The sequence below is a fragment of the Aspergillus ibericus genome, assembly GCF_003184845.1.
Source record: "Aspergillus ibericus CBS 121593 unplaced genomic scaffold BO80scaffold_32, whole genome shotgun sequence".
Lineage (NCBI taxonomy): Eukaryota > Fungi > Ascomycota > Eurotiomycetes > Eurotiales > Aspergillaceae > Aspergillus > Aspergillus ibericus.
The window spans coordinates 167,288-191,599 of NW_020292130.1; the positions used below are offsets into that span (position 1 = coordinate 167,288).

The 24,312-nt window shown below is 52.4% G+C and overlaps 5 protein-coding genes across 5 annotated transcripts; 3 read left to right on the forward strand and 2 right to left on the reverse strand.

The window, feature by feature from the left end:
• Positions 1–812: 812 nt before the first annotated feature.
• BO80DRAFT_466610 (putative ABC bile acid transporter) lies at positions 813–6,389 on the reverse strand. Its single transcript, XM_025722794.1, has 2 exons — positions 5,909–6,389; positions 813–5,840 (listed from the first exon to the last, which is right to left on the reverse strand). Exons 1-2 carry the CDS (start codon positions 5,971–5,973, stop codon positions 917–919), a joined length of 4,989 nt encoding a protein of 1,662 aa, XP_025573226.1. The 5' UTR covers positions 5,974–6,389; the 3' UTR covers positions 813–916.
• Positions 6,390–8,285: 1,896 nt separating this feature from the next.
• BO80DRAFT_360543 (putative ubiquitin conjugating enzyme (UbcC)) lies at positions 8,286–9,177 on the forward strand (the record flags this gene model as incomplete). Its single annotated transcript, XM_025715970.1, has 3 exons — positions 8,286–8,351; positions 8,469–8,595; positions 8,690–9,177. The coding sequence occupies 3 exons, from the start codon at positions 8,286–8,288 to the stop codon at positions 9,175–9,177; spliced, it is 681 nt and encodes a 226-aa protein (XP_025573227.1).
• Positions 9,178–10,327: 1,150 nt separating this feature from the next.
• Positions 10,328–11,948, reverse strand: BO80DRAFT_436545 (S8 family peptidase; the record flags this gene model as incomplete). The annotated part of the gene is made up of 3 exons (XM_025720956.1): positions 10,328–10,516; positions 10,572–11,507; positions 11,580–11,948. 3 exons carry the CDS (start codon positions 11,946–11,948, stop codon positions 10,328–10,330), a joined length of 1,494 nt encoding a protein of 497 aa, XP_025573228.1.
• Positions 11,949–15,589: 3,641 nt separating this feature from the next.
• On the forward strand, positions 15,590–23,946 carry BO80DRAFT_149143 (Beige/BEACH domain protein). The gene is made up of 8 exons (XM_025713764.1): positions 15,590–18,185; positions 18,248–18,606; positions 18,659–22,433; positions 22,491–22,645; positions 22,700–23,005; positions 23,063–23,275; positions 23,335–23,499; positions 23,555–23,946. The coding sequence occupies exons 1-8, from the start codon at positions 15,695–15,697 to the stop codon at positions 23,582–23,584; spliced, it is 7,494 nt and encodes a 2,497-aa protein (XP_025573229.1). The 5' UTR covers positions 15,590–15,694; the 3' UTR covers positions 23,585–23,946.
• On the forward strand, positions 23,240–24,205 carry BO80DRAFT_149160 (uncharacterized protein). Its single transcript, XM_025713765.1, has 2 exons — positions 23,240–23,499; positions 23,555–24,205. The coding sequence occupies exon 2, from the start codon at positions 23,641–23,643 to the stop codon at positions 24,100–24,102; it is 462 nt and encodes a 153-aa protein (XP_025573230.1). The 5' UTR covers positions 23,240–23,499; positions 23,555–23,640; the 3' UTR covers positions 24,103–24,205.
• Positions 24,206–24,312: the final 107 nt, after the last annotated feature.

The window sequence follows — 24,312 nt, forward strand, 5'->3', positions numbered from 1 at the left end:
GTTAATCCCGGCCACGGTGATATCATGAAGTCTATATCTGCCGGATGACGATGATATCATCCTCGACTCGCATCGAGGACCGGAGATGAGCGGTAAGCCATCCTCGCAACTCCGGATGAGGGTTGCATGGAGCGCTGGAAATCTGGATCCAACAAGGCTAGCCACACCCGTTGCATTGTTCTCCGGTCCAGATGATCTGAAGATGAGATAAGTACCAAACTCGCAACTTTGAAGGATGAATGATCTGCGTCTGTTGTCATCCACTCGCGGATCTCGCCGGCAAATAAACTCGGCTGCGCTAGACCCGCTCCGGTTAGGTTATGCATGCCAAGACGGCGTGTCTGTTGATCAAAACGGCCAAGAGCTCTTACCCATCGGTTGCTCTGTCCCCGTGAGTTAATCGATTGTGTTCTTAGGCCTTTTATGAACTAAGAGTTGTTCATATGCTAGTTGTGCAGCGGGCTGTCCCTGTCGTTACCGAATCTGGAAAGTATCCCACTATCCTTTGTCGGTCGCGGGGCGTTCTTGCCACACGACAATCTCTTGAGGTTGGCCTTTGTGAACAGGGCATAAGATAAAGGAAGCGACGACTTTTGAACGAAGTATTGTATTCCTGTCTATAGTCGCATTCATAATCTTAGAACGCATGACACAATACAAAAAGAAGCCAACTAAGCCTGCACATTCATGCACAGCAAGTATAAAAAAAAAGGAAAAATGATAATAGCAAGACCCAAGCGCCAGCTTCACAATAGAAATAACAAGAATAATAATACTATGTAACAATGTCTTCAATATGTACGACTTTTGGAGCCCCCCCCCCCCCCTCCCCTCCAGAAAGAAAATGAGACAAATTCACAGAGACATGGGGAGGACGGGGGGGCGTAAAGACGGAAAGGAAGAAGAAAGGGACGGTCTATGAGTCATTACCACTATCTTTTTTATGATCCCAGGCTTTCTTGGCACCTTCCAGAAGACCGTCCATATTACCACTGTTCTCACACATGCTTCGGAAGAGGCCATCACCCTTGTTAATCAACGTCCAGGGGTGATCGAATTCGATGACGCGACCGTGGTCGAGGACCAGGACCTTGTCGTAGTCGATGATTGTCTGGAGGCGATGTGCGATGGTGATGATGGTGCTCTCGCGGAGTTCTCGGAGGGTTTCCTGGATCTTGGAATCGGTGTTGTAGTCAATGGAGGCGGTGGCTTCGTCCATCATTAAGACCTTGGGGTTCTTGAGAAGGGCACGAGCAAGACATAGGAGCTGTCGCTGGCCTTGGGACAGGTTGGAGCCGGATTCGGAGACCGCGGTGTCCAGGTTCAGGAAGATGTTCTTGTTATCGAGGATGCCGCTGCTGGTGACGCCGTTTGGTGTGGCGGAAGGCTCCGCAATTGTGCTGGTCGTCATGGGAGTCGCTGTGCCAGAGGTACCGGGGCCGATTAGGTGTACGCGTCGCAGAGCATTGAAGATCTGCTCGTCCGTGAAGATGTTGAAGGGGTCGAGGTTGCTGCGGAGGGTTCCCGTAAATAGAGTAGGGTCCTGGGGGACGATGGTGATCGACTCCCGCAAGTCACGAAGGCCAATGGCGCTAATATCCACGCCGTCGATGACGATGCGGCCCTTTTCAGCCTCAAGACCACGGAAAAGTGCGAGAGCAAGAGAACTCTTGCCAGCACCGGTACGGCCGACGATACCAACCTTCTCTCCGGGTTGCACGTTGAATGAGACATTCCGAAGAACAGGGTCAAGATCAGGTCGGTACCGAGTGGTATATCCGACGAAGTCAACTGCACCACCACTGGGCCACTTGGCTGGGGGTCTGGAGTCAGGAATGACGGCGTCTGCTTCTTGCTCAACTTCGAGGTACTCTCTCACACGTTCAACGGAGTTCATGTTCTGTTGAACCTCCGAATACAACCGCACGAGCCAGAGAACATTCTCTGTGAACGTGACTGCGTAGGTCAGGGAAAGTCCAGCAGCTCCGGCATCGATCTTTCCAATGTTCAGCAGGACGAAAACAGCCGTAAAGAACGAGACAAGAGCGCCTGTGACATCGACTCGAAGCGCAAGCCAACGATTGCTCGCCCAAAGGTAGATATGGGGCCGGTTGTAGGCATTGATCCGACGGTGATTGTCCACGATAAATCTCGGTCCATCACCATAGGCACGAATGGTAACAATACCGTTGAGCGTCTCGCCAAATTGCTGATACAGTGGACTCCGCTGCACAGACTCGAGCCTCTTGAGATCACGAGACGAGTTCAGGTAGATAGCGCCGAGGGCGACATACACCAACGTGATGAAGATACCGGCAATCAGGAAACCGGGAGTGATGATGGAAATCAAAATCACAATCATGACGACAGATGCCAGACTATGGAGCATGCCGATCGCCACGGGCGCAACTTCTTGGTCAACGGATTCCACATCCTTGGAGAACCGGTTCATCAATTGGCCGAGCGGGGTCGAATCAAAGAACTTGAATTTCGCATGCATCACTGCTTTCAAAAGGCGCTGGTGAATTGAGTGTGATGCCTGTAGGGAGCCCCAGAAAAGAACAGCTTCTCTGACCAGCGAAATGGCAACGAAAGCAACTCCTAGCAGAGCGTAGACTCCAAGATAGTACGGCACATCCACGTTACCATTGGCGGTAGCGGACCGCGTGCCAAACTGAGGTGCAGTGAAAGTGGAAGTCCGAGGGACACCACCGACATTGAACGATGGGATCTTCAAGCTCGCCATTGCTGCGTAGTCACCAGCATCATCCGCGCCAATATCCTCGGTCTGGTAAGCATTCGCCCACTGTCTGATCCAGATATTAGTCGACACAGACCCGAGCTGCTGCATGCAAAAGACTAGCACAGCCACAATCCAGTAACGCCAGGATCCCATTGATTGTAAGTACATCTTAACCGTAGACAATTTGATACTGCCAACAGCCTTGGACTCCTGCAACTTGGGTTCGGGACTCTTTCCCTCCTGGGCTTTTCCATTCGGGGCACTGGTAGCATGACCGTTCGTATGAGATTCTTCCTCCTGTTCCCCATGGTCCGAGGGTCTGCGGGAGGGTCGTGGAGTGGTGGTCCTGGAAGTCGGTCGGGATTTAAGGAGTTCATCGCCCAATGCACCTGACGCTGCGACCTCGTCCGGGGGACCCTGAGCAGTGATTTTACCATTGTCAAGAACAATAACATGTGCTGCTTCAAGGACGGTCAAGGCAACGTTGTGGGTCACAAGTACACAAGATCGGTTCATCATCAAGGGCCCGGTCAATGCCTGGCGGAAGATGTGCTTAGCGGTATGCGAGTCCACAGCGCTCAGGCAGTCATCCAGGAGCAAGTGTCGAGCTCTACTATACACGGCGCGCGCGAGAGAGATTCTTTGTTTCTGGCCTCCGGAGAGACTGATGCCCTTTTCTCCCACGAGGGTCTGGTCACCCGCATCGAGGATCGCCAAATCCCGCTCCAAGGCGCACGCTTTGATCACAGCATTATACCGACGTTCATCGTAGGGAGATGCAAACACAATGTTTTCCTTGACAGTGGCGTTCACGAGCCATGCTTCCTGCGCGCAGTACGCAACGCTTTCGATAAGCCCTGTCTGAGGATCAACCGGGAGTTCAGAGCGGTTAACGGTCCCACCGGGCAAATAAACTCTTCCTTGGACAAGCTTCATTTCTCCCAGAAGTGCCATGAGAAGCGACGTCTTTCCAGAGCCTGTCGGACCAGTGATGAGGTTGAGCTTTCCAACATGGAAGTCCACATTCATGTTGATGAGACGGAAACCATCGGTGCTATCTTCGGAAGGATCATCCTTGTATTTCCCTTGGGAGGATCCCCAGGTGAGTGTGGCGTTTTCCAACGCGATCTTAGGCGGCTGTCCGGTAGAATCATCCTTCTCGAGCTGACGGTACTTTTGAGTCTCCTCCTCGTTGAGATAGGTATCCACACGGTCAAGAGAGACCTTTGACTCTTGGACGTGCGCCACCATATCGGCCAACTGGTCTAGGGGAACGCGAAGCAAAGAGAACATCGACAAAGCCGGGAACGCGATCGAGGGCGTCAGTTTCTTCCCTTCCACGACCGTGTATAGGAAGAAAGAAGCGAATGTGATGAGGATGGGCGTGCCATACCAGACGGTTGCCGCCGTAGACCAAATGATGTAACGGAAGCGCAACGCTTTCAGCTCCGCCTTTCGTTTCTCGTTAACAATATCCTGGAACCGCTGCTCCCAGGCGAAATATTTAATAATCCTGATATTCTGGAGGATCTCATTCGTGCTGTGGATGCGAGCATCCGTGCCCTTCAGGATCTGATTTTGCACCTTCGTAAACTGTTTCGCAATGGTAAGATTGATAGGCAGCATAAAAACCATGATGACAATTCCAGCAAATGAGCTGAACCCCAGCAGTCGGTAGAGAAGTGTTACAGCGATGATAATCTGCACCGGGACACTGGCCCACAGAAAGTGCAGATAGGCACCGACTTCGCTAACCTTGAACGAGTCAATAGCCATCAGGTTGATGATGGTACCGATGTTAGCCATGTGTTCCTTGTCATCTTCTTGTGCGTCCTTCGCATTTTGAGGGTTTGTCTCAGGGTCAGTTGTTGTCTTCTTTTTCTTACGGCCAAAGGAGAAAAGACCACCCTTCTTCTGATCCTTGGCCGGCTCTTCCGGCTGCTTCTTGGTGGCTTCTACGGAGGCTCCAGCCTTTCGCCTGAGGGCCTTCGCGTAGATCTCACCGATGATGATAGCCCGAAGTTTCACTCCCAGCTTGCGTCCAATCCAAAGAGCTTGCCCGTCGGCGACACCTTGAATAGCTCCCGAGCAAAACAGCAAGATGGCATAAAGCCATGCGGCGTTCGATGTGGAAGACCTTGGATCCTCAACATATTGCAGGATTGCCCGGAGTAGGATCGTGGGCAAGTAGGTAAAAAGGTTCGAAAAGATGGTCCAGGCACCCTGTAGAAGAAGAGTACCATAGAAATACCGACCGAGTTTCCATACCAGTGAGCCTTGATAATGCCTGCGGCGGAAATCCTCTAGCACCGTGGCAGCTTTCTGAGAGGCTGTCAAATCCCAGACATCGTCAAGCTCCAACGGTTGTCGATAGCCTTTGAGGATGAGGGGGTCCAGCCAAGCGAAGGTAGCCAGCGAAAGCAAGCTAGCAACGGGGTGTCTTGCGGGCTCCAGACCCTCATCATGGGAAACCAAGACCATCTTGTTTCCTCGGCGGGTAGTCACTGCGATGAGCAACAGTAGACTGGACAAGGCAAACTCGATAGAGCTGAAGATCATGGCACGTTTCGACAACGGGTGGATAACTGCGGATCGGAAAATGAAGACCGTGAATACCCATTGCAGGCCGTATAGGAATGCGGTATGGTTCCAGAGTCTGGGGGACGAATGGAGGTCCAGAGTCGAAAGAAGCAAGCGGACCAACGCCAGGAACAGGATATAGCCCCATGATACCAGCTTGGCGATGGCGGGGAGGGTACCATGTCGACCCCAAGTGTCGGTAGAAAGGATAATCACGAAGATGGCTACCTCTCCCGCAAGCGCGAGAATTTCCAGCGCCAAAGTAGCTATTTCACCACGAGGACGATCAACTTCGAAGGTTGGCAATTCGGATTGCGCCGCTTTGTTCAGCATTGGATCGGTCTCCTCCCCTTCATCATCCAAAGTTGCAGCCTGCGAGTCTCCTTCAACTGCATTGTGGTCCAATAACTTGTAAGACGCTCTTTTTCGAGAAACAGCACACCCGTATGCGATGCGAAGGGCGATGAATAGCAGGGAGATTCCGCAAGCCGTGAGTGGAAATATAACTTGAAGATAGCTACAATTGGCAAACCGTTAGTTGAATATTGCAGGAGAAACATGGCAGCAGCGACATCTTGGACGTACTTGCGTTGGAAGCAACGGGAAATATCATCGACAGCCCAGATGGGCCCGTGACATTCGACCGCCATAGCTAACGGACGGAAAAGAAGAGGTGGATGAGCGAGAGCTATGGAAAACCATGCGCTCCGGGCTCAGGACCAGTCGAACGACTGGTAGAGTTGAAGCCGAATCGAAAACAAGCCCTGATTCAAGATCAGCTGCTCTGGTGGTAGCTTCCCGGCGTATAGATGCAGGACAAGGCCAGCATCGCCGAGATGATAGGCGGGAAAGAAAATGAAAACGAGGTCGAACCAAGGCCCGACGGGATGGGGCTGGCACGAACTTTAAAAATCCGGATGATGCCTGGAAGGAGAGGTTGGCAATCACCACGCACGGGCACCCGGGGGATCACACCGTATCGATGGAGGGTAAGGAAAGAAAAGAATGGAGAAGAGGGGAGAGGGGAGAGGGGCGCAGGGAATAAAGTAGATAGAAGAAGCAAAGCAGAAGCAGCAGCAGGAGCAGCAGCAGCAGAAGCAGAAGCAGAGGCGAACGATGACGAGTGGGTAGCGAGCGGAGGTTAGTCGGTGGAACTTGGTTTAGTCGGACTGGAAGGTCGCGTTTCGCATCCACCGCCCGCAGCCAGAAGGATTCCAGACCTCCCGGCGGCTCTCGACTGGTTCCCTCATCGGAATGGGGCCTGCTACTACGAGTTAGTCGCGAGCCACATTTGACTCTGGCGCTGTTTACGATGACTCGGCTTATCATCATTCTGAATCATCTTCATTATCCTATCCCGGGGACCACCTGCACTAACGGTCCCGGCTAATTTCTGACCCTTTTGCTCCTCCCTCCCCCATGACGCTCGATTGTGCAGCCTACGTGGAGGACAGACAGACATACCGGGATCTGCATCAGACTACCGAGAGGGAGTAGATTATCAGATGCTCGCAATGCCGACAACCCTTTGCCAGAGCGAGGGTGGTACCGTGCTACACCAAGCCCACGTTGCGGGGACCGGATCGGGATAGCTTCCCATATGCTCCTCGAGATGAAAAGTTGACATGACATGCCAGGGTATTTCTTCGCGACTGTCCAAATCCAATCAGCTCTGTACACCCGGCTGCAAGAAATGCCTTGCCCGCATGACTGGTCCAGTCCAGGTCGTCTACCATCCGTTCAATTCCTGTCAGTGACTCAATGAGGGAGGGAGGGGGGTTCAGAATAGACCCAAACAGACATCCTAGGGCGCCTTGGAGAGTCCGTGCCTCCTGCAAGCCCCTTGCCCGTCACACTGACTCGCCTGCAAGCAAATCAGCCCTTTGTTGCCATTTGAGGGACCGATTCGTCATCCTTCAGCCTATTATCATCCAGATTTGGATGAGTCATATGTCCACCTGTCGGGGAAAGAGGCGGTCGCAATCCTGATCACTTGACAGGCCCTAATTTTCGAATTAATTTGGAGTGAGTCAATTTTGAACTTACTCGGCCAGGGTGCGAATAACGTCCGCTATACTGAGTCTGGGCCGCCGCCGGTGATATGCGGGAATCCCCCGAGATAAGCACGCAAGGCGGCTAACCGCGTAGATACTACTGATAGAGCCTAGAGGGCGACCAAGGCAAGGAACTAAGGAAGGGCCATGGCCGGTGCGGGCGCCTCGACAGCCGGAGGAATCCTGGGTCAGAGGGGAAAAATTGATGCTGACCATGACCCTCTTGGTCCTATCGCGTGGACGGCATTATTATTATTACTACGGGAGCCGACCAACGCAAGACCTGAGGGTTCGATTATTGATCGATGGGGGGCCCCCCTCTTCTCAAGGGCACGAACTATTCCCGACTATCCATTATTAACCCAGGGGGTTTTCCCCACCGACTGGGTTCTTTCCTCCCCCACCGCCGCCGCCTCTCCCCTCTTTGCTTGAACGAACCGGTCAGCACCATTAATAATGGATGCGGCTGTCGACAACAATAGCACAAGAGGCTCCTTCACTGGATTCTGGTTCACCTGCCGGGCCTAATGCTTAACTCCCCGCGCGATGAAAGACAAGACAATAGCTCCATAGCGACAATAGCAAGTCTCCCGACCCCAACACCGAAAGAATCTGCTGCAAATGCGTTGTTTCGGAACGCCACCCCGGGCCCTTCCGCCGCGCGTGGATGCCATGGATTGCCACAGCGGGACTAGTGTGTGATCTTCAAGCACTTTTAAACCGTTAAAATGCATTCTGATCCAGTGTCTATCCAGCGCTGAACATCTCAGCCCCGACAAGAAGCAAACCTACCCACCTACGCCCGCTATCTCGACTGCCTAGCCAACTTCCAAGCCTAGGGATCCAGTCTTGCCACTATTGTCGCTTAACTCCGGCACGCGATCCTTCGCCTCTGTTAGACTGTCACCATGGCGGAACGCATCTTGATGAACGAATACAAGGCACTATCACAAGAGCCTTGGGTGAACATTGAGGTTCGTTTTCTTCCCGGATACTACTTTGACTCTGGTCATATGTCGAAGGCCGCATCATGTGTCCCTCGCAGACCACATTCACGTCGCACCGAGAATGCTAACCGGTATCCCTTCCAGGTCAACGAGCAGAACTTCTTGCACTGGACGGTCGGGCTAATCGTCCTTAACCCGGATTCCCTATACTATGGCGGCTACTTCAAGGCGATCATGAAATTCCCGAGCAACTACCCTTACTCTCCTCCAGGTGAGTTGGAGCACCCATGACCACCATCACACCACCCACCCCTTTTTTGCCCTCGAATGTGGCGGCATGGCTGACTCGAGATCTCAACCGACAGAATTTCGCTTCGTCCGCCCGCTCTTCCACCCGAACATTTACAAAGACGGCAAGCTTTGCATTTCCATCCTTCACGCCCCCGGCGAAGATGAAATGTCCGGCGAATTAGCATCAGAGCGGTGGTCTCCGGCCCAGCGAGTCGAATCCGTCCTTATCTCCATCCTCTCCTTACTCGACGACGCTGAGATTTCCTCCCCAGCCAACGTCGATGCCTCCGTCATGTTGCGCAAGGACCCCGATCAATACAAGTCCATCGTGCAACGGCACGTGGAGGAATCCAAGGATGATATCCCAGAGGGCTTCGTCATGCCCACCCACGAATCCACCTCCACATTCAAGCCTGTGGAGAAAGACGACTCGGACTTCTGGGCCGAGAGCGACGTAGACGACGACGTCTTCGGCGGCAGCGACTCCGACGAGGACCTCGACTTCGACGACGATGACGACCAAGACACGGGCAGTGAAGAAGACGAGCACATGTCAACCTGAGACCCAAACATCCATCCCCGGATGTTAATTTTGGCACTTGGAGTTCCACCATCCACCCCCATCCATCCATCCATCCATCCATCCATTCATTATACAGCATAGCGCAGGCGCTCCAAGAGAAGGTCACATACATACACTTACATGGGTACGAGGTCATTTGATTAGATTCAGCGTGGTGTTCTCTTTGCTTTTCTTTGGTATACCTTATCTATCTACTTACTGTCTATCCATCCATCCATCCGTCCACAAGAGGGACAGTTTACCTACCTGTTTGCCCTTGATCCACATCACAATATGTACGCAGTCCTATCATTCATATAAAGATAGCTCGGTTTCTGTTCCCATCACCCCATCTCAATCCAAGATTGAGTACTCCATACAGAGTCCCGTAGGCCTCCAACGAAACGACGTAATGATATGATGTCATCATCAGCTGACTATCGTCATAAGGTACCTACCTAGCACGGCACTTGAACGATGTACCCTACGCCCCCATCCTACACAGTATATGTGTGTAACCCAATAGCACGAGATGAGGGGATATACGGAGGGGATGGAGGAATGATAACTGGGATAGAAAATGGCGCGCTTACCCCTCTTTGCTGCTCATGTGCCCCGTCTTATCGTTGCCTACTACGGAGTATGGAGCAAGAGCGATTGCGGCACTACCAAGGCGCTAGATAACGGTCTTTGGCGCCACGGTTACTGTTACTCCGCACCCCATGATCCAGTGTGCGGTGTTACGTGAGATTGCGTCACGTTTGGGGATATCTGCCTACAAGGTGCCCCGTACTCCATACCTATCTACATAGTATTATCGCCGGAGCTCTCATCCTCACTAGGATGTCTATTTATCTAATATGGACTTCGGATCTCTTAGATAAATCAATGAGATTGCCAGTCTGTTATAGATCCAGAACATTCTAGGTGAAATCGCAAACCCTTCTTTGCAAAGACATGTATACTACCATAAAAATGAACCAATCAAACGAGCAAAGACTGTCGGGTTGATACAACTGATGCAGTCAATGCATCAGCGCCTTCAAGAAACCAAACACGATAAAAAAATACCTGCGCCAAATGTCCGAGCGACCATCCCATACCTCAAAAAAAGTCGTCCGATCTACGTCTGTGAAACACGAGTTCTCATCTATGCAACGACGGCATCCTGGATCTCGCTGTAGATGGCTCCGAGCTCCTCAGTGAGCAGCTCTTCAGCCTTATGAACCAGACCCTCGATGCGGTCCTCGATGCGGTTCTTAGCAGAGGAAACCTTGTAGCCACCGCTGGTGACAATGTCGGTGTAGTTCTCGGAACCACCACCGTTCCAGGCGAGGAGCTACAACCATCAGTTAGCCCATTCCTCTTTTGACAGTAATGACTGCGTGACTTACGTTGGGGGTGCGGGCAGGGATGTCGGTAAGGGCGCCCTCCGTGGCAATGGAGATGATATCCTTCTTCAGCTTGGCAGGGGTAAGCTCCTCAACAGCGAATGCAGAGTCCGCGGAGGGCTGCAGAGAGACAAAGTAGGCGAGCAGGCCAGCAATGTGAGGCGAAGCCATGGAAGTACCAGAGATGATGTTGGTAGCGTAGTTGCTGCCAATCCAGGTCGACAGAATGTTGAGACCAGGGGCAAAGATGTCTGTGCACTCTCCGTAGTTCGAGAAGTAGGCACGCTCATCAGCGAGAGTCGAGGCACCAACAGTGATGGCGTTCTCGGCAGCTGCGGGGGAGTAGTTGCACGCATCGGCGTTGTCATTACCCGCCGCAACAGCAAAGTGAAGACCAGCCTCAACACCAGCATTGACAGCATCCTCGAGGGTCTTGGACTTGCCACCACCGAGACTCATGTTGGCAACGCTGCCCTTGAAGCCCTTGATCTTACCGTTCTTAGCATCCTTGGCCTTCTTGATGTGAGACAGCACAGCGTACTCTACACCCTGAACGACGTCGGACATGGTACCAGAGCCGCTCGATCTCAGGACCTTAACGGCATAGAGATTGGCCTTCTTGGCAACACCATACTTCTTACCAGCGATGGTACCGGAGCAGTGCGTTCCGTGTCCATTGCCATCGATATCTTCATCATTGGTAGGGATGGTCTTGCCCCAGGTGGCACGACCCTCGAAGTCAACGTGGTCAACGTTGATACCAGTGTCAATGGTGTAGGCATCAACACCCTCGCCACCTTCGGAGGAGTACAGGTACTTGTTGAAGTTACCGAAAGTAAGGCTATCACGGTGGGAAATACGGGCCAAACCCCAAGGGGCGTTCTTCTCGGTGGCCTCCTCCATGGTGTGGACTTTCGAGTCCCGCTCGATGTATTCGACCTGTTATTGTTCAGTTAGAAGCTTATCCAAAGAGCAGGCAGATAACAAAGGAAGCTTGATAGGGGTACTCACGTCAGGGTGTCTGCGGACTTGTTCGATAACATCTTCGTGGAAGTGACCAGTGTAGCCGATCAGAGAACCAGCAATATCAAAAGTGTTCTTCAGGCCGAGGTAAGCCTCGTCACCAAGCCCGAAGAGCGACCGCTTCTTCAGTTCGGTCCGCTCGCTCTGAGAGTCATGGATGTCCTGCACCCAGGTGTGGTGAGCAGATGCCAGCTCGGAAGTGACGTGCTTCTTGAAAACAACGATGTAGGAGTCGGGAACCTCCTTCGCGTTGGAGGCAGACAGGATTGGGGCAGCTTCATTATGGATGGAATCAACGAAGACGGGTGACGCAGCCGTCAGCAACGGGAGGACGGTAAGGCCGAGGAAGCCCTTCATGATGGATAGCTACTATGGAACCCACAGCAGCCCGATGGAAAAAGAGGGTGAGGAGGGAGTGGACAGGAATGCGAGGGAAGGGGACGGTGGAAAGATAGAAATAGGCGAGATAAAGATGGAGGGAGGAGGAGAGAAGGAGAGGAGGTTGGAGCTGAAGAGGGAGAGGAGGACGGATGGATGGCGGACGGTATTCAGCAAGAGGCAAGGGCAGCAGGTGATGATGCAACCGGGATACGGTAATTTACGGCCGATGACCGGATGACACAGCAGAATCACTGGTTGTCGATCGTCCCCGATTAGCGCGGTCGGAGAAACTGGGACCTGGGGTAGGCCTGAGGGCTGTGGATGGCGGTATGAGCCCATATTCGGGTTGCTCCCCTTCGCCCCCCATCTTCCCATCAAGGTACGCCGTGCAGACTGCCAGACAGGCTTATCTCAGACGCCTAAGTGCCCCCGAAACCAAGGAGTGACCTCTCGGGGTACAGATACGGGGGCCACCGACAGACGCGATGGCCGACGTAAGCACGACACTCTACAAAGGTCCCCGCAAGGTGCCAACGATAAGGAGCAGGATCCTGTCTGCTCATAATGAGGCGACTGGGGCGCAGCCTGCATTTCCTACTGTCAAGGAAGTGGACTGGGCGTATGTACCTTGTAAAGCAGGTGATGGCGGTGACTCGAAGCTACCTAAGCAGGTAGGCCGTTTCCCGATGGAGAGAGTGCCTATGCTCCTACCAAGCTAGCTAGCCAGGCTATCTACCTATGTACATAGTGTCTACGCCATACCTACTCCGTCTTCCCGGGCGCGCGGCCGTCTCGGAACAAGAGCTTCCAGTTCCCGCACCTCCCAGGACTTGCATGGGAGAGCTCTGGTCATCGAATGACCCTGCATATATCCGTAACAGCTGCTCGTTGCTGACGGGCACTTCGGGACGCTGTACTGCAGGTACCTGGTATGTTCTCCCGCCACAGGCCAGCGTGTTCGGCTCCCAGGCAACCCCGAGTCGCGTGCTCAAGCCAACCATGGGTTTGCTCGGCTGACTCCTCCTGAACCAGGAAAGATCGGTTGCGTAGGGACGGTAACCAATACCACCCATTACCACCGTGACAGTACGTGACTGCGCCTGTCGAGGTCAGAGCTCCGTTAGATAAGGCGCCCCCTTATCAAGGCGAATCCCCAGCCAATCACATCCGTTCAGGCGATGATCGCCTTTGTCGCCTGGTGCTTACCGAGGTCAGGATAGATGCATCCATGGGTGTTATGATGGAGGACTGGTTAACCACCGATCTATATGAGTGATCGCACACGCCACTTAGTATGTACATATGTGCCACTGCTGGGTGTGTGCCGATCAGAAACTCTATAGCAACCGGCGGTGACAGGCCCAGGACGCTCAGCGGAGGGTCAGCCTCGGTTGACTTTCTCCCAATGTTGGATATAGCTCTTGCAAGAGTCGCAGTGCCTGGTAGATATGTGTTTGGACTGCGATCTCGGTCTTCGGTGAACTCTCTTCTGCTTCGATGAAATCACTCTCATACCGTATGAGAACTTAAACAAGGTATGTTCCGCCTTCCATAGTTCAGAGACCCAGCGGCATTCTTCGGCCCAAAAAGTCAATGACCTTGGCAGATGTCGGTCCTTTCCTGTTCACATGAAGGATCGGGATTTTCTCTACAAAAGTTCGGCACTGTAACTGATTACATATCACGTCTGCTACAGTACGACGAACCAGTGTATACAACCTCACGGATGACCTCGGCAGCAGGTACTGGGTTCCACGGCAAAAGCTTACTTATAGTGGCGATATCTTTCTGAGACTCTGCATGGCGAGTTACCAGTCTGGTGGCCAGATTTTATTTGGTAGAATGTTCCTGATATTCGGGATCAAGGACCTGTTGAAATCTCTCATCGAGGCATTCTCCCAAAAGTCAGTCATTTGGGTTGCCACAGTCTGTCATAGTTCTTTCATAGATGAATTAAACTATCTTCACGGTTAGTATATGTACGCCATAACCTATTGGTATAAGAACTTAACTTTAAACTGAAACTAGCACACATTGATTGGGGAGCATTCTATTCATAGATGCAATCTGTGTGGCCTTCGGGTATAAGGTTGTCAGGCAACGTTGGGATTACTGTACTATCATTGGGCCTTCACGGACCCTTGACTGGCAGGCATCTCACCTGATCAGCACTGACAGTTCAATCCTCGCTTCTGTGTCTCTCTAGTGGGAAAGAATTTGCATGTGATAGTTGGTCCAGGTCTTCCATAAAATACTGGGCGAACTCGTCTTCTATATCGCTGCCAAGCGCCGACAGTCCACCACAGAGTACAGCTTCTGGGCCCGTAAATGTTATATATATTTAGTAGTACTCGTATATAAGCCCGTAAAGCTGCACTGCTCCAAGATAGCATACTTCTCAACCTCACTCTAAATGCCTGAGCAATTGAGCAATAACTCATCTATTCTGTTTTCTTTCTAACTCGGCCAATTTCTGCCTGTGGCCAGAAAGACATCGTTTCGGTGACATTGATATATTGTTAGCATTATAAATCCATTTGCTTGTGTCGGACTTTTAACAAGTGCTATTCCTATAAACTACTAATGTTGAAGATTCATCATAGTTGATTCATGGTGCTAATCCATACCGGTAGGGCCAACGCTACCACTACTATATATTTCTCTCATCCACTCGGCAGGTGCTGGTTTCCTGTTCAACCCACTATTCTCAGGTCTCTTATCCTGTCCTAACACCGGTAACCTATATCATGTAGTTATAACCCAGTACTATATCAACAACAAGTGAATCTCTATAGAGCAGCCATTTTGTGAGTTGGTTGTCATTTCGACTTTACCGATATCCCAGTACATACTCTACAATTGCAAGAGGTCAGCCGGAATCTGCTGAGCGGCTATATTAAAAGCCGGAAAATCTTGATCAAAGGGTTCTACAGGAAAGGTTGTACTACACAAGTGGAATAGTTGGTTCATGAGGCTGATTTGACTCGTTGCGCAGGTCAGGCCCAGCACGCAAGGTTCTACATATAGTAGTACTAGATAGTAAAAGCAGCGTCTGCTTCTGATAATGAGTGGCCAATCAAGGCATCAGACTACCCGTTGGATGGAGAAGATAAGCCAATGGGCCGGCCCAGCCGAAACGCGACGGCCTAATCAGCCGCCGGCGTCCCGGTCGGGTTTGTGTTGACTAGAGGCGGCGAGTTTAGAGCGGCACTGCTTGGCTACCGAGGTCAGCAGGTCATTCCGTCACGTAGAATTTCGCCGGGCAGCAAGTACTACTACTCGAGGCTCCGAAACCAATCCCGTCCGTACCCTCCCCCGCCATGGTACTACCGCCGCGAGTGACGTTGGCGTAAGACCATCTATCGGACTCGAGACAGCCAGCCATTCCTCCAGGTGTGGAAAGTACTACGTGCGGCTTAGGTCTCCGAGCGCCTGGGAATTTTTTAGTCTCTATGGTGGATCTGACCGGGATTCTTACGCTTTGAAACCCTCGCGGACACACAATCGCTGATCTTCTAAACTGCGCCGTCCTTGCTTCCCTCCCTCCCACTCCGGCTGGTCCATGTCAGACAAGTGTGCGTGGATTGATTCGGTCCCTTAAGCTACAAACCACTACAACTACCAATGCAGACCGCCTCTATTATTACGCTAAGTGCAGGTTCATGGTGTCTGATGGTCGATAGCCGTCAGATAGGTAGCCGGGGATAAGATTCAGCGGCGCGATGAACCAGGCCACCTCCCTTCTCTCGCCATCCCCTTCCTCGTCAATCGAACGGCCGGCCGTCGAACTGACTCCCGTCATCGAGAAGCTGAAAATCATCTGCGGTGAAGATGACATCGATCCTCAATTAGCTGCCACAGCAACCGAATGCTTACTCCGGCTTCGTCACACATTCATCGACAATGACCAACCTCGAGAAGCGAAAGAGGACTTTCGACATCTGCATGGTTTCCAGACGCTGCTGGACCTGCTTCTGAAAGTCTCGGAATCATATACCCCTGATCGGTCGTCGAAGGACGAGAGGAAATGTCTTTTGACCCTTTTCAAGGATACATTGGCGGTTTTGGCAGAGGCGTTGAAGGAACACCATGGGAATAAGCGGTATTTTGCAAGTCGGGTCCCTCGGGGAGGGAAAGTGGCTCTAGAGGAAGCTCTTGCACTCCTGGCCCAAAAGGTGGACTGCGTACAGGGGGACATAGAACAGTTCTACGGCGGGATTCTGGCAGCAGCTCTCTGCCAGGAAGCCGTCACCAGTATATTTACAACATTGGACGCCAAATTCCGAAGGGTCCCGATGCCACTACCCAGTGACATCAAGGTGGACGTGGATCGATGCGTAGGAACCTCGGAGACGATCGAAGTACCCGATATCTTGGGCCCTTTCATTCGAGTGTGGTTGTCTCAAACATCGGCCTCCTCGTCGAACCACGGTATACTGAGGCTAGCTGTACCTGCATGCCTTTGTCAACTTGCTTCACATTCCCAGAGAAACATCACGATTCTGCATGCTACTGGTGTGTTATCGTGGATTCTTCCACTTCTTGTCAGTGACGAGCGTCCAGAGCCGGAAAAGCTGTTGTATCAAGAGCTTGCGCGGCTGCTCTGTGCGCAAGGAATAAGCAATCTGAAGGATGCAGTCTTCCTATATCAAAAAGCCCACAGCTGCCCCAAGGTGTCGCGCTTGCTGGTTGATGTTCTGAAGGCCTCCAAAGAACCCGCATCCATACAATTTGATCTCTCACTACATGGATACGGTTCATTAGAATTCTCCACACTCGGGCGCTCATTCCCTCCAGCAACTTCCTCAGGTTACACGCTCTCGGTTTGGGCACGCTTTGACCAGTTTGATCCAAACACGCACACGACAATATTCGGGGCCTTTGACCCCAGCCAGACATGCTTCTTGCTTGCATACCTTGAAAAGGACACCCGCAACTTCATATTGCAGACCTCGATAAGAGGACCGCGCCCCAGTGTTCGATTCAAATCCGTTGTCTTCGAACCTGGGCGATGGTACCACATTTGCGTTGTTCACAAGAAGCCTAGACCACCGTCTCATTCTCGCGCGTCTTTGTTTATAGATGGCGAGTTCGTCGAGCAACTTAGGATAGAGTATCCATGTATGCCCGCTGCAAGCGCCCCTAGCCGATCGGCTCGGGTTCAAGCGTTCTTTGGCACCCCCCAGGACTTGGCCATGAGACTGGGAAAGGGGGTCTCTACGTCTCGATGGTCTCTGGCAAGTGCAATTCTCTTCGAAGAAGCCCATAGCGACGATATGGTTGCTGTGTTCTATAACCTCGGTGCCCGATATTATGGCAACTTCCAAGACTGTCTGGGCTCTTTTCAGACGTACAAGGCTTCTGCCGCTCTGAACTTACGCAATGAGCATTTGCATCCGGGCAAAGAAGAGCAGTCGGATATTGTCGTTGCCATCCGGCAGAAAGCTAGTACCCTTATTCCTGAGGGGTCCATATTGCTAAACGTCTCGCCACTCTCAGTTCTAGACGATGATGACGATAATACCGTGGACGAGTCTCGACTGATCAAGTGCCTATCCAAACAGGCCGCCAAAAATCTGCATCAGCTAACGAAGTCGGGAGGAAATGCAGTAGCCGTCAATGGAGCCACACCTGCGATAAATGACGCACTCACTCAAGCCCATGGAATCGGTGTCTTGACCGGCGACCCCGTGGTCACCGTTCCACACTCTCTGGACGATGCGAGTTGGCGTATTGGGGGATGTGCGGCGGTGCATCTGAGCTTACTTCACGCGGCTGACACTGCGGAGTCGACACTGCTGGCAGTTGAGGCACTGTACGAAGCTGTGCAGGATAATTGGCGGAACAGCGAGGCAATGGAGAAAGAGAATGGCTATGGAATCCTTGCGGTTCTGCTGCGCGAAAAGCTTGGCTTGCTATCAGGAGCCTCTCCTACAGCATCAAGGACAGCCAGCGTCTGCTCCAGCTATGAGGAGAGATCTGCCTTGGCCCTAGAGCTTCTCGGCTTGACATTAAAATTTGTTGGGTACAACTTTGAACAGCCGAACCGCTCGATCATCACGAACCCACTAGCCTACCGGGTCTTGCTTGTCGATCTAGAGGTATGGAGGTATGGAGAGGCGGCTCTCCTCGAGTTGTACTACTCCCAATTTTGTATATTTGCCAGCGAAAGCCACCATCGCCGGTTCAATGCAAAGCGACTGGCTCGCATGCGTGGGTCTCCCGGAAGCATCCAATGGCTTACCTTACAAGTCGGTGTTACTGACGGTTATTAGGCGTTAATAAGAAGTTTCTCGAGGCCCTCAAGGTGGAGGATTTTACATCTGAAGCATTACGCCTTCATACTGCCGCCTTTGGATCGCTGATGGAAAGTTGTTTAACGGCGGACTTACTTCGCTCACTAGCGCTTTATATCACCTACGCCCTTCATAAGCCTAGGGAATCAAGTCGACTGCAGAAGAAGAAGAGCATGAGATTTAACACGGGTGTGCGACCGGCAACTCCCGCTGCGAAGGATAAATATGTGTCGAGCACCGTGATTGCCACAGAGATGCTTCGAATGTATTGCTCGTTGCTCTGCAATGCACACGATCTCGGTCCCATCAAGAAGTTTGCAAGGGCCGTGACGAACAAGGTCTGTTGCAATTTATTCTCTTGACGAGAAGTGATTATTGACTCCCATATAGTGGCTTCTGTACCTTTTGTGCGAAGACGAGCCGGAAATCATTATCCTAGCCGCTAAGATCATAGCCCGCCTGTTGGCTGTTCATGGCAGCATATATGATAAGAAGTTCACCGAGAAAACCGGGGGGTATATCATCATGCGGCATTGCCTGAAAAGGTGGTGGAGAATTCCCGCTGTATGGTCCATCTGCTTTGCTATTTTGTTTGGTCTGGACGTCGGTAAAATGATTGTCGACAGGCCCTTCAATCACAGTGGACTGTCAGATTCCTTCCTCTCCGGCACTCAGTTGCATATATCCTTCCCTGAAATCTTTCCAGTTATCGCTGAGATGATGCAGAGCGCCTTAAAGGGAACGGTCTTAAACAATTATAGTGCGCCCCCCGACATACAAGGAAATTCCAATTTTCAACCAACCGACCCAAGTCTTCTCTCTCATACGGCCGCGACTACAGTAGTCGAAGAGCATCTGCTCTTTAGTACTGTCATTGACTTCTTTGCCACTCTCCATGTGAAGTCTCTGAGCTTTCGCATATTTACAACACAACCTGAGTACATTCAGCATCTACTTTCGACGCTGTTCCCAGTCATTGTCGGCTGCGATGCAACAAACACGGATGCTGAATTGACCCCTCGTGCCGGTAGTCTCGACTTTGGTGATCAGAATCTGGTCCTTCGCCCGCGCTCAAGAGGGGCCGCTGAGTTGCGGACAACAACTGTGGAACAGCCCGGAGCTCGTGATGACCCTGCTGGATCACTCGGCCGTGGATCTTCTTTCATCCTTGTCTCATCTGATCGGGGAAAACCTTTGCCATCCTCTGCGCGAATTGTCCATGCATGCAATCCGAAGAAAGTCGAAAATGCAGGTAACGCAGATCATCCTTTCGTTATCAGCATACTCAGCTTGGTTCTCTCGGTCTTCTCGGAGCAGCTATTAGAACGGAAAGACTTCTCAGGTCTTGGTCTATATCTCAAAACACCACCGGGGTTGCTGGAACATCGGGCATACTTCAACTCGTGGGTGCTGAGAAACTTCCTGTCAACAGCGCAAGATGTCATATTGTCGAAGACTCATCTACTCGCAGAACCACGCGTGCTGACCAATTTGGGGCGGTTAACGACGCACCTTGGAGAAGCAGTGTTTGAAGGTTGGTTCGTTGATGGGGCAGCGGCAACTCTCGAATTTGCAGGGCCAATCTTGGAGTATCTTCAACGGCCCGATGTTTCTTGTCTCAAGAGTATCAGGTTGTGTAGCCAAGCCGTTTCAATCATCCGATCGACTGTATTTCGCGTCGTTCTGCTTCGGCTCTCAGAAGTCGAGGGCACTGAAGCTCTTTCGTTCCTGAACCGTTTATCATACTGGCAAGTGGTTCTCCTGTCTGGAGATGCCCAGTCCACCCACCTGCAGCTGCTGTGTTACCTCTTATATATTAAGTTAGACGACGGAAACGAAGATGTCCGCCTGGCTGCAGCGGGGCTCTTCAGGATTCTGCTAGTGCAGAAGCCTGCCGACATGGCTACCATTCTCAGCCACGCACCGGTATCCCTGCAGAAGCGGCTTTCTGCTGGCTTTGAAGCTTTGATGGGTATGGACGATGCCGCCTTTCTACAGTGGTTTAATGACCGAGAGGAGGACCTACACTCTCTATTCTTTGATGTCATATCAAAACACTGGGAGGATTTTGTTCACGAAGAGAACTCCAAGATTGAAGCTACATCACGAAGCCGAGTTTCCAAACGCCAGGAGAAGCTGAAGCAATGGAAGCAAATAGATACTTTCGGTGACGAAGTGACACGCAAGCATATGACCATGTTTCCTCGCTGGGCATCAAACATATCTGCGTCAGAGCTCCTGAAGCTTCAGAGGTCCCTCCAGGACCATCAGGATGATTCTGTGTTCATGTGGACTGCCTTTTCCCAGCTGACCGTGGACCTGCGGCGATATGGAGGTCTTCTTGCCGAAAATAAGGAGCGAAAATGGCGCCTCGACCAAACAGAAGGGCGCAGTCGTATGCGTCTTCGCATCGTCCCGGATGAGACTGGCGAGCGACAGAATTACCAGCCAAAACGGAAGGCATCCGAGCCCCCAGCGATCAAACTGGACACGGAGGTTCGGCCTTCGTCTAGTGGTGATGCTCTTGGTTTGACCCCTACAGCTACCGTCGCAAACAATGAGGCTGTGGAGGGTACCTCTCAAGGCATTGCGCCGGACAGTCGGAGTGTGCTTGAAGAAAGCTTCGAATTGATCGAAGATCCCAAAGCGGACCTTGACGACTATGAGGACAAGAATCGGAAAGTTATGCGGAGTCTTCACCGCGGCGATCAGGTAGAGGGCGTGTGCAACATGTCGCGTATCATTGGGTTAGAAGCATTTGAAGGACTCCTGATCCAAGGGAAGGATCACATATACATATTGGACAATTTCTTCCAGAGATCAGATGGCGAAATCGTGAATGTCTGGCAAGCCCCGGCAGACGAACGCGACCCTTACGTCCGCATGATCGCCGGCCGAGAATCAAGCGAACGTAAAGCGCAAGAGCATGAAACGAGAAGCTGGAAATGGTCCGATCTGATCAGCATCTCCAAGCGACGCTTCTTGTTTCGTGACGTGGCCTTGGAAGTCTTTTTCACAGATGGCAGCAGCTATCTGCTGACACTCATCTCATCACGAGCCCGAGACGGCCTTTGCAGTCAGCTCGCGGCCAAAGCCCCTCAAGTGACTGGAAGCGTTGGCCATGCACGCCCGGAGGATGTTTGGCGATTCGAGACCCTTCGAAGCCAGGAGGATGCACCGCAGTCTCTGGGATCCAAGTTCGCCAGCGTTTTCGGCCATTCGCCCGCCTATCCAGCTACGCGTAAATGGGTCAAGGGTGAAATCTCCAACTTCCACTACCTCATGCTGATCAATACACTCGCCGGGAGAACTTTCAATGATCTGACGCAGTATCCGGTCTTCCCGTGGGTGCTGGCGGATTATACTAGTGAGGAACTAGACTTGACTAATCCCCAAACATTCCGTGACTTGTCAAAGCCCATGGGCTGTCAAACCCCGGAGCGAGAGGCAGACTTCAGAGAACGGTACAAGGCCTTCGCCGAGATGGGCGACGACGACGCTCCACCATTCCACTACGGCACGCACTATTCCTCGGCCATGATCGTTAGCTCATATCTCATCCGTCTGCAGCCCTTTGTCAAATCCTACCTTCTCCTCCAGGGCGGTACATTCGACCATGCTGACCGTCTCTTCTACTCTGTCGGGAAGGCCTGGGAATCTGCGTCGCGTGGCAACATGTCGGACGTACGGGAGCTGATTCCCGAGTTCTTCTACCTCCCCGAGTTCCTGGTGAACTCGAACAAGTACGATTTCGGCTTCCTGCAGAACATGACGACGATAATCGACTCGGTGGAGCTACCGCCATGGGCCAAAGGGGACCCCAAGATCTTCATCGCAAAGCACCGCGAGGCCCTCGAGAGCCCCTACGTGACTCAGAACCTACATCATTGGATTGATTTGGTGTTCGGAAGCAAGCAAAAGGGAGAGGCCGCGGTCGAGGCCGTGAACGTCTTTCATCATCTGTCCTACCAAGGTGCCAAAGATGTGGACTCCATTGATGACCCGGTGGAACGACTGGCCACCATCGGCATCATTCACAACTTCGGACAGACTCCGCATCAGATATTCAACCGACCGCATTCACAACGAGAGGATCCCGGGCACAAGATGCCGCGACTGGATCGTCTTGCCGAGTCGCTTACTCAACAACCACTGGCACTCCTTGGTGAGTTATCCGCCCAAAATGATACTGATATCTTGACCAGTGCTAAGACGCGGATAGATATTGGCGAACGCGTAGCATCATTATCAATGAAGCAAGATCGTCTGCTATGTGCTGCTGCCCTTCGGGTCAATATCCCTCCGAGCTACGACAAGTACATGGAATGGGGCTTCTTCGACGGCAGTGTGAGATTCTATTCTGCGGACAGCCGAAAGGTAGCGAATGATCCTGATCGCTTCCTGTCAAAACGGACGCTAACAGAGGTTTAGCTACTGGGCCACTATGAGCACCTCCATATCGGCCAACTCTCCTGCGCGATCTTTGCGGACTCCCGAACGTTGGTAACTGCCGGTACCGATTGCACCGTGGCGATCTGGACTTATACCTCCTCAGCCAAGTCCGTTGACCTGCAGCCAGCAGGGTCGCTGTTTGGACACCGTTCGCCCGTGACGATGCTTGCGGTGTCTCGGTCATTCAGCACCCTTCTGTCTGCATCCACAGATGGTCAGATCATGCTTTGGGATCTCAACCGCCAGTGTTTCGTCCGGGAACTACCTGCCAACGGGCCGGTCGATGTAAGCATGATGGTACCAAGGAATCCGCCCAAGCTCTGTGAACTAATGCTGGTCTAGTGCGCGCGGATAAATGATGTGACGGGAGAAATCATGATCTGTCGACGAGACCGTGTCAGCCTCTACACCCTCAACGGGTCTCTGCTGCTGGAGCAGGTTCTGTGCGACTCGGTGGATGACTCAATTTTGACCTGCGTCTTCTACGAAGGGGTCAACAACGAATGGCAGGAACGCGAGCTGCTCTTCACCGGGCACCGACGAGGCGTGGTCAACGTAAGATCCCTAGGACAACGACCCGGAAGTATTCCGGTGCTAATGCTACTGGCTTTTAGATTTGGAGCAAAATCACCCAGCACGGACGGTTTGAGCTGGAGTTGATCCGGCAACTTCATCACGTGGACAGCCTCCGCGATAACGGCGCCAATATCTCAGCGGGAATCAGCTGCATCCTTCCCCAACCGCACGTTGTGTATACCGGCGACGAAGGGGGACGAGTGGTGAGTGTGGCCAATGTCTGAACTTTGGGTGACCGTATGCTGACAGAGGGTCTAGTATGAATGGAGTTGTGTGCAGCGCCGGTGAGCATCACCTTTGTCTAGCTATTACAGCGGAGAACACGACTCCGCGGAGTGCCCCGGATGGAAACTGCGGAGGTCTGGCCATCTTCGCCGCGTTCCTTTTTCCGCGCCGAGCTCCACGAACGAACGGCTCAATGCATGACGGTGCCACACAATTCTGTATCCCGGAGCACTCTCGTCCTGTATCAAGCCTGTCTGCTATTATTATTGTTCATTCTGCTTGTTCCTTCCCCGCGGGTGGACCAGCATGGATGCTATAGCAACCCGTCTGTTGTGGAGGGGCAGTGCGGAGGATCCGGGCTACTGTTACATAGTCGCTATAGTATGTACTTAGAGGGGGTGATGGGGGTGGCGGTTAGAATAGATCGAATGGGAAGCAGCATCGTAGACACGGTTCATTTGAAGAAAAGACGCAGCTGTATGGTGGGACTCCACCGGAGGGACTGGTGCCTCAGGGGAACACCCACGGAAGAGGGGGAAGCTCCGGTGAAGCAAAAAGGGCTCCCTGTGGGCGGTGATTAGCCGGTGGGGTGGACCACGCCGCTGGGGGGGGTCTGCCGGAGCACTCTGGGCCGACCACGCTTCGGACCACGAGGGGGACACGACGGGGCGGGAGAAGACGATGGAAACGAGGATGGGGAGAATCAGGGACCGGCAAGGATTTGCTGCCGGGATGGGTTGAGCGTGGTGGTGGGTGGTGCAGGAGTGAGGTATGGCGAAGAAGAGGGATGG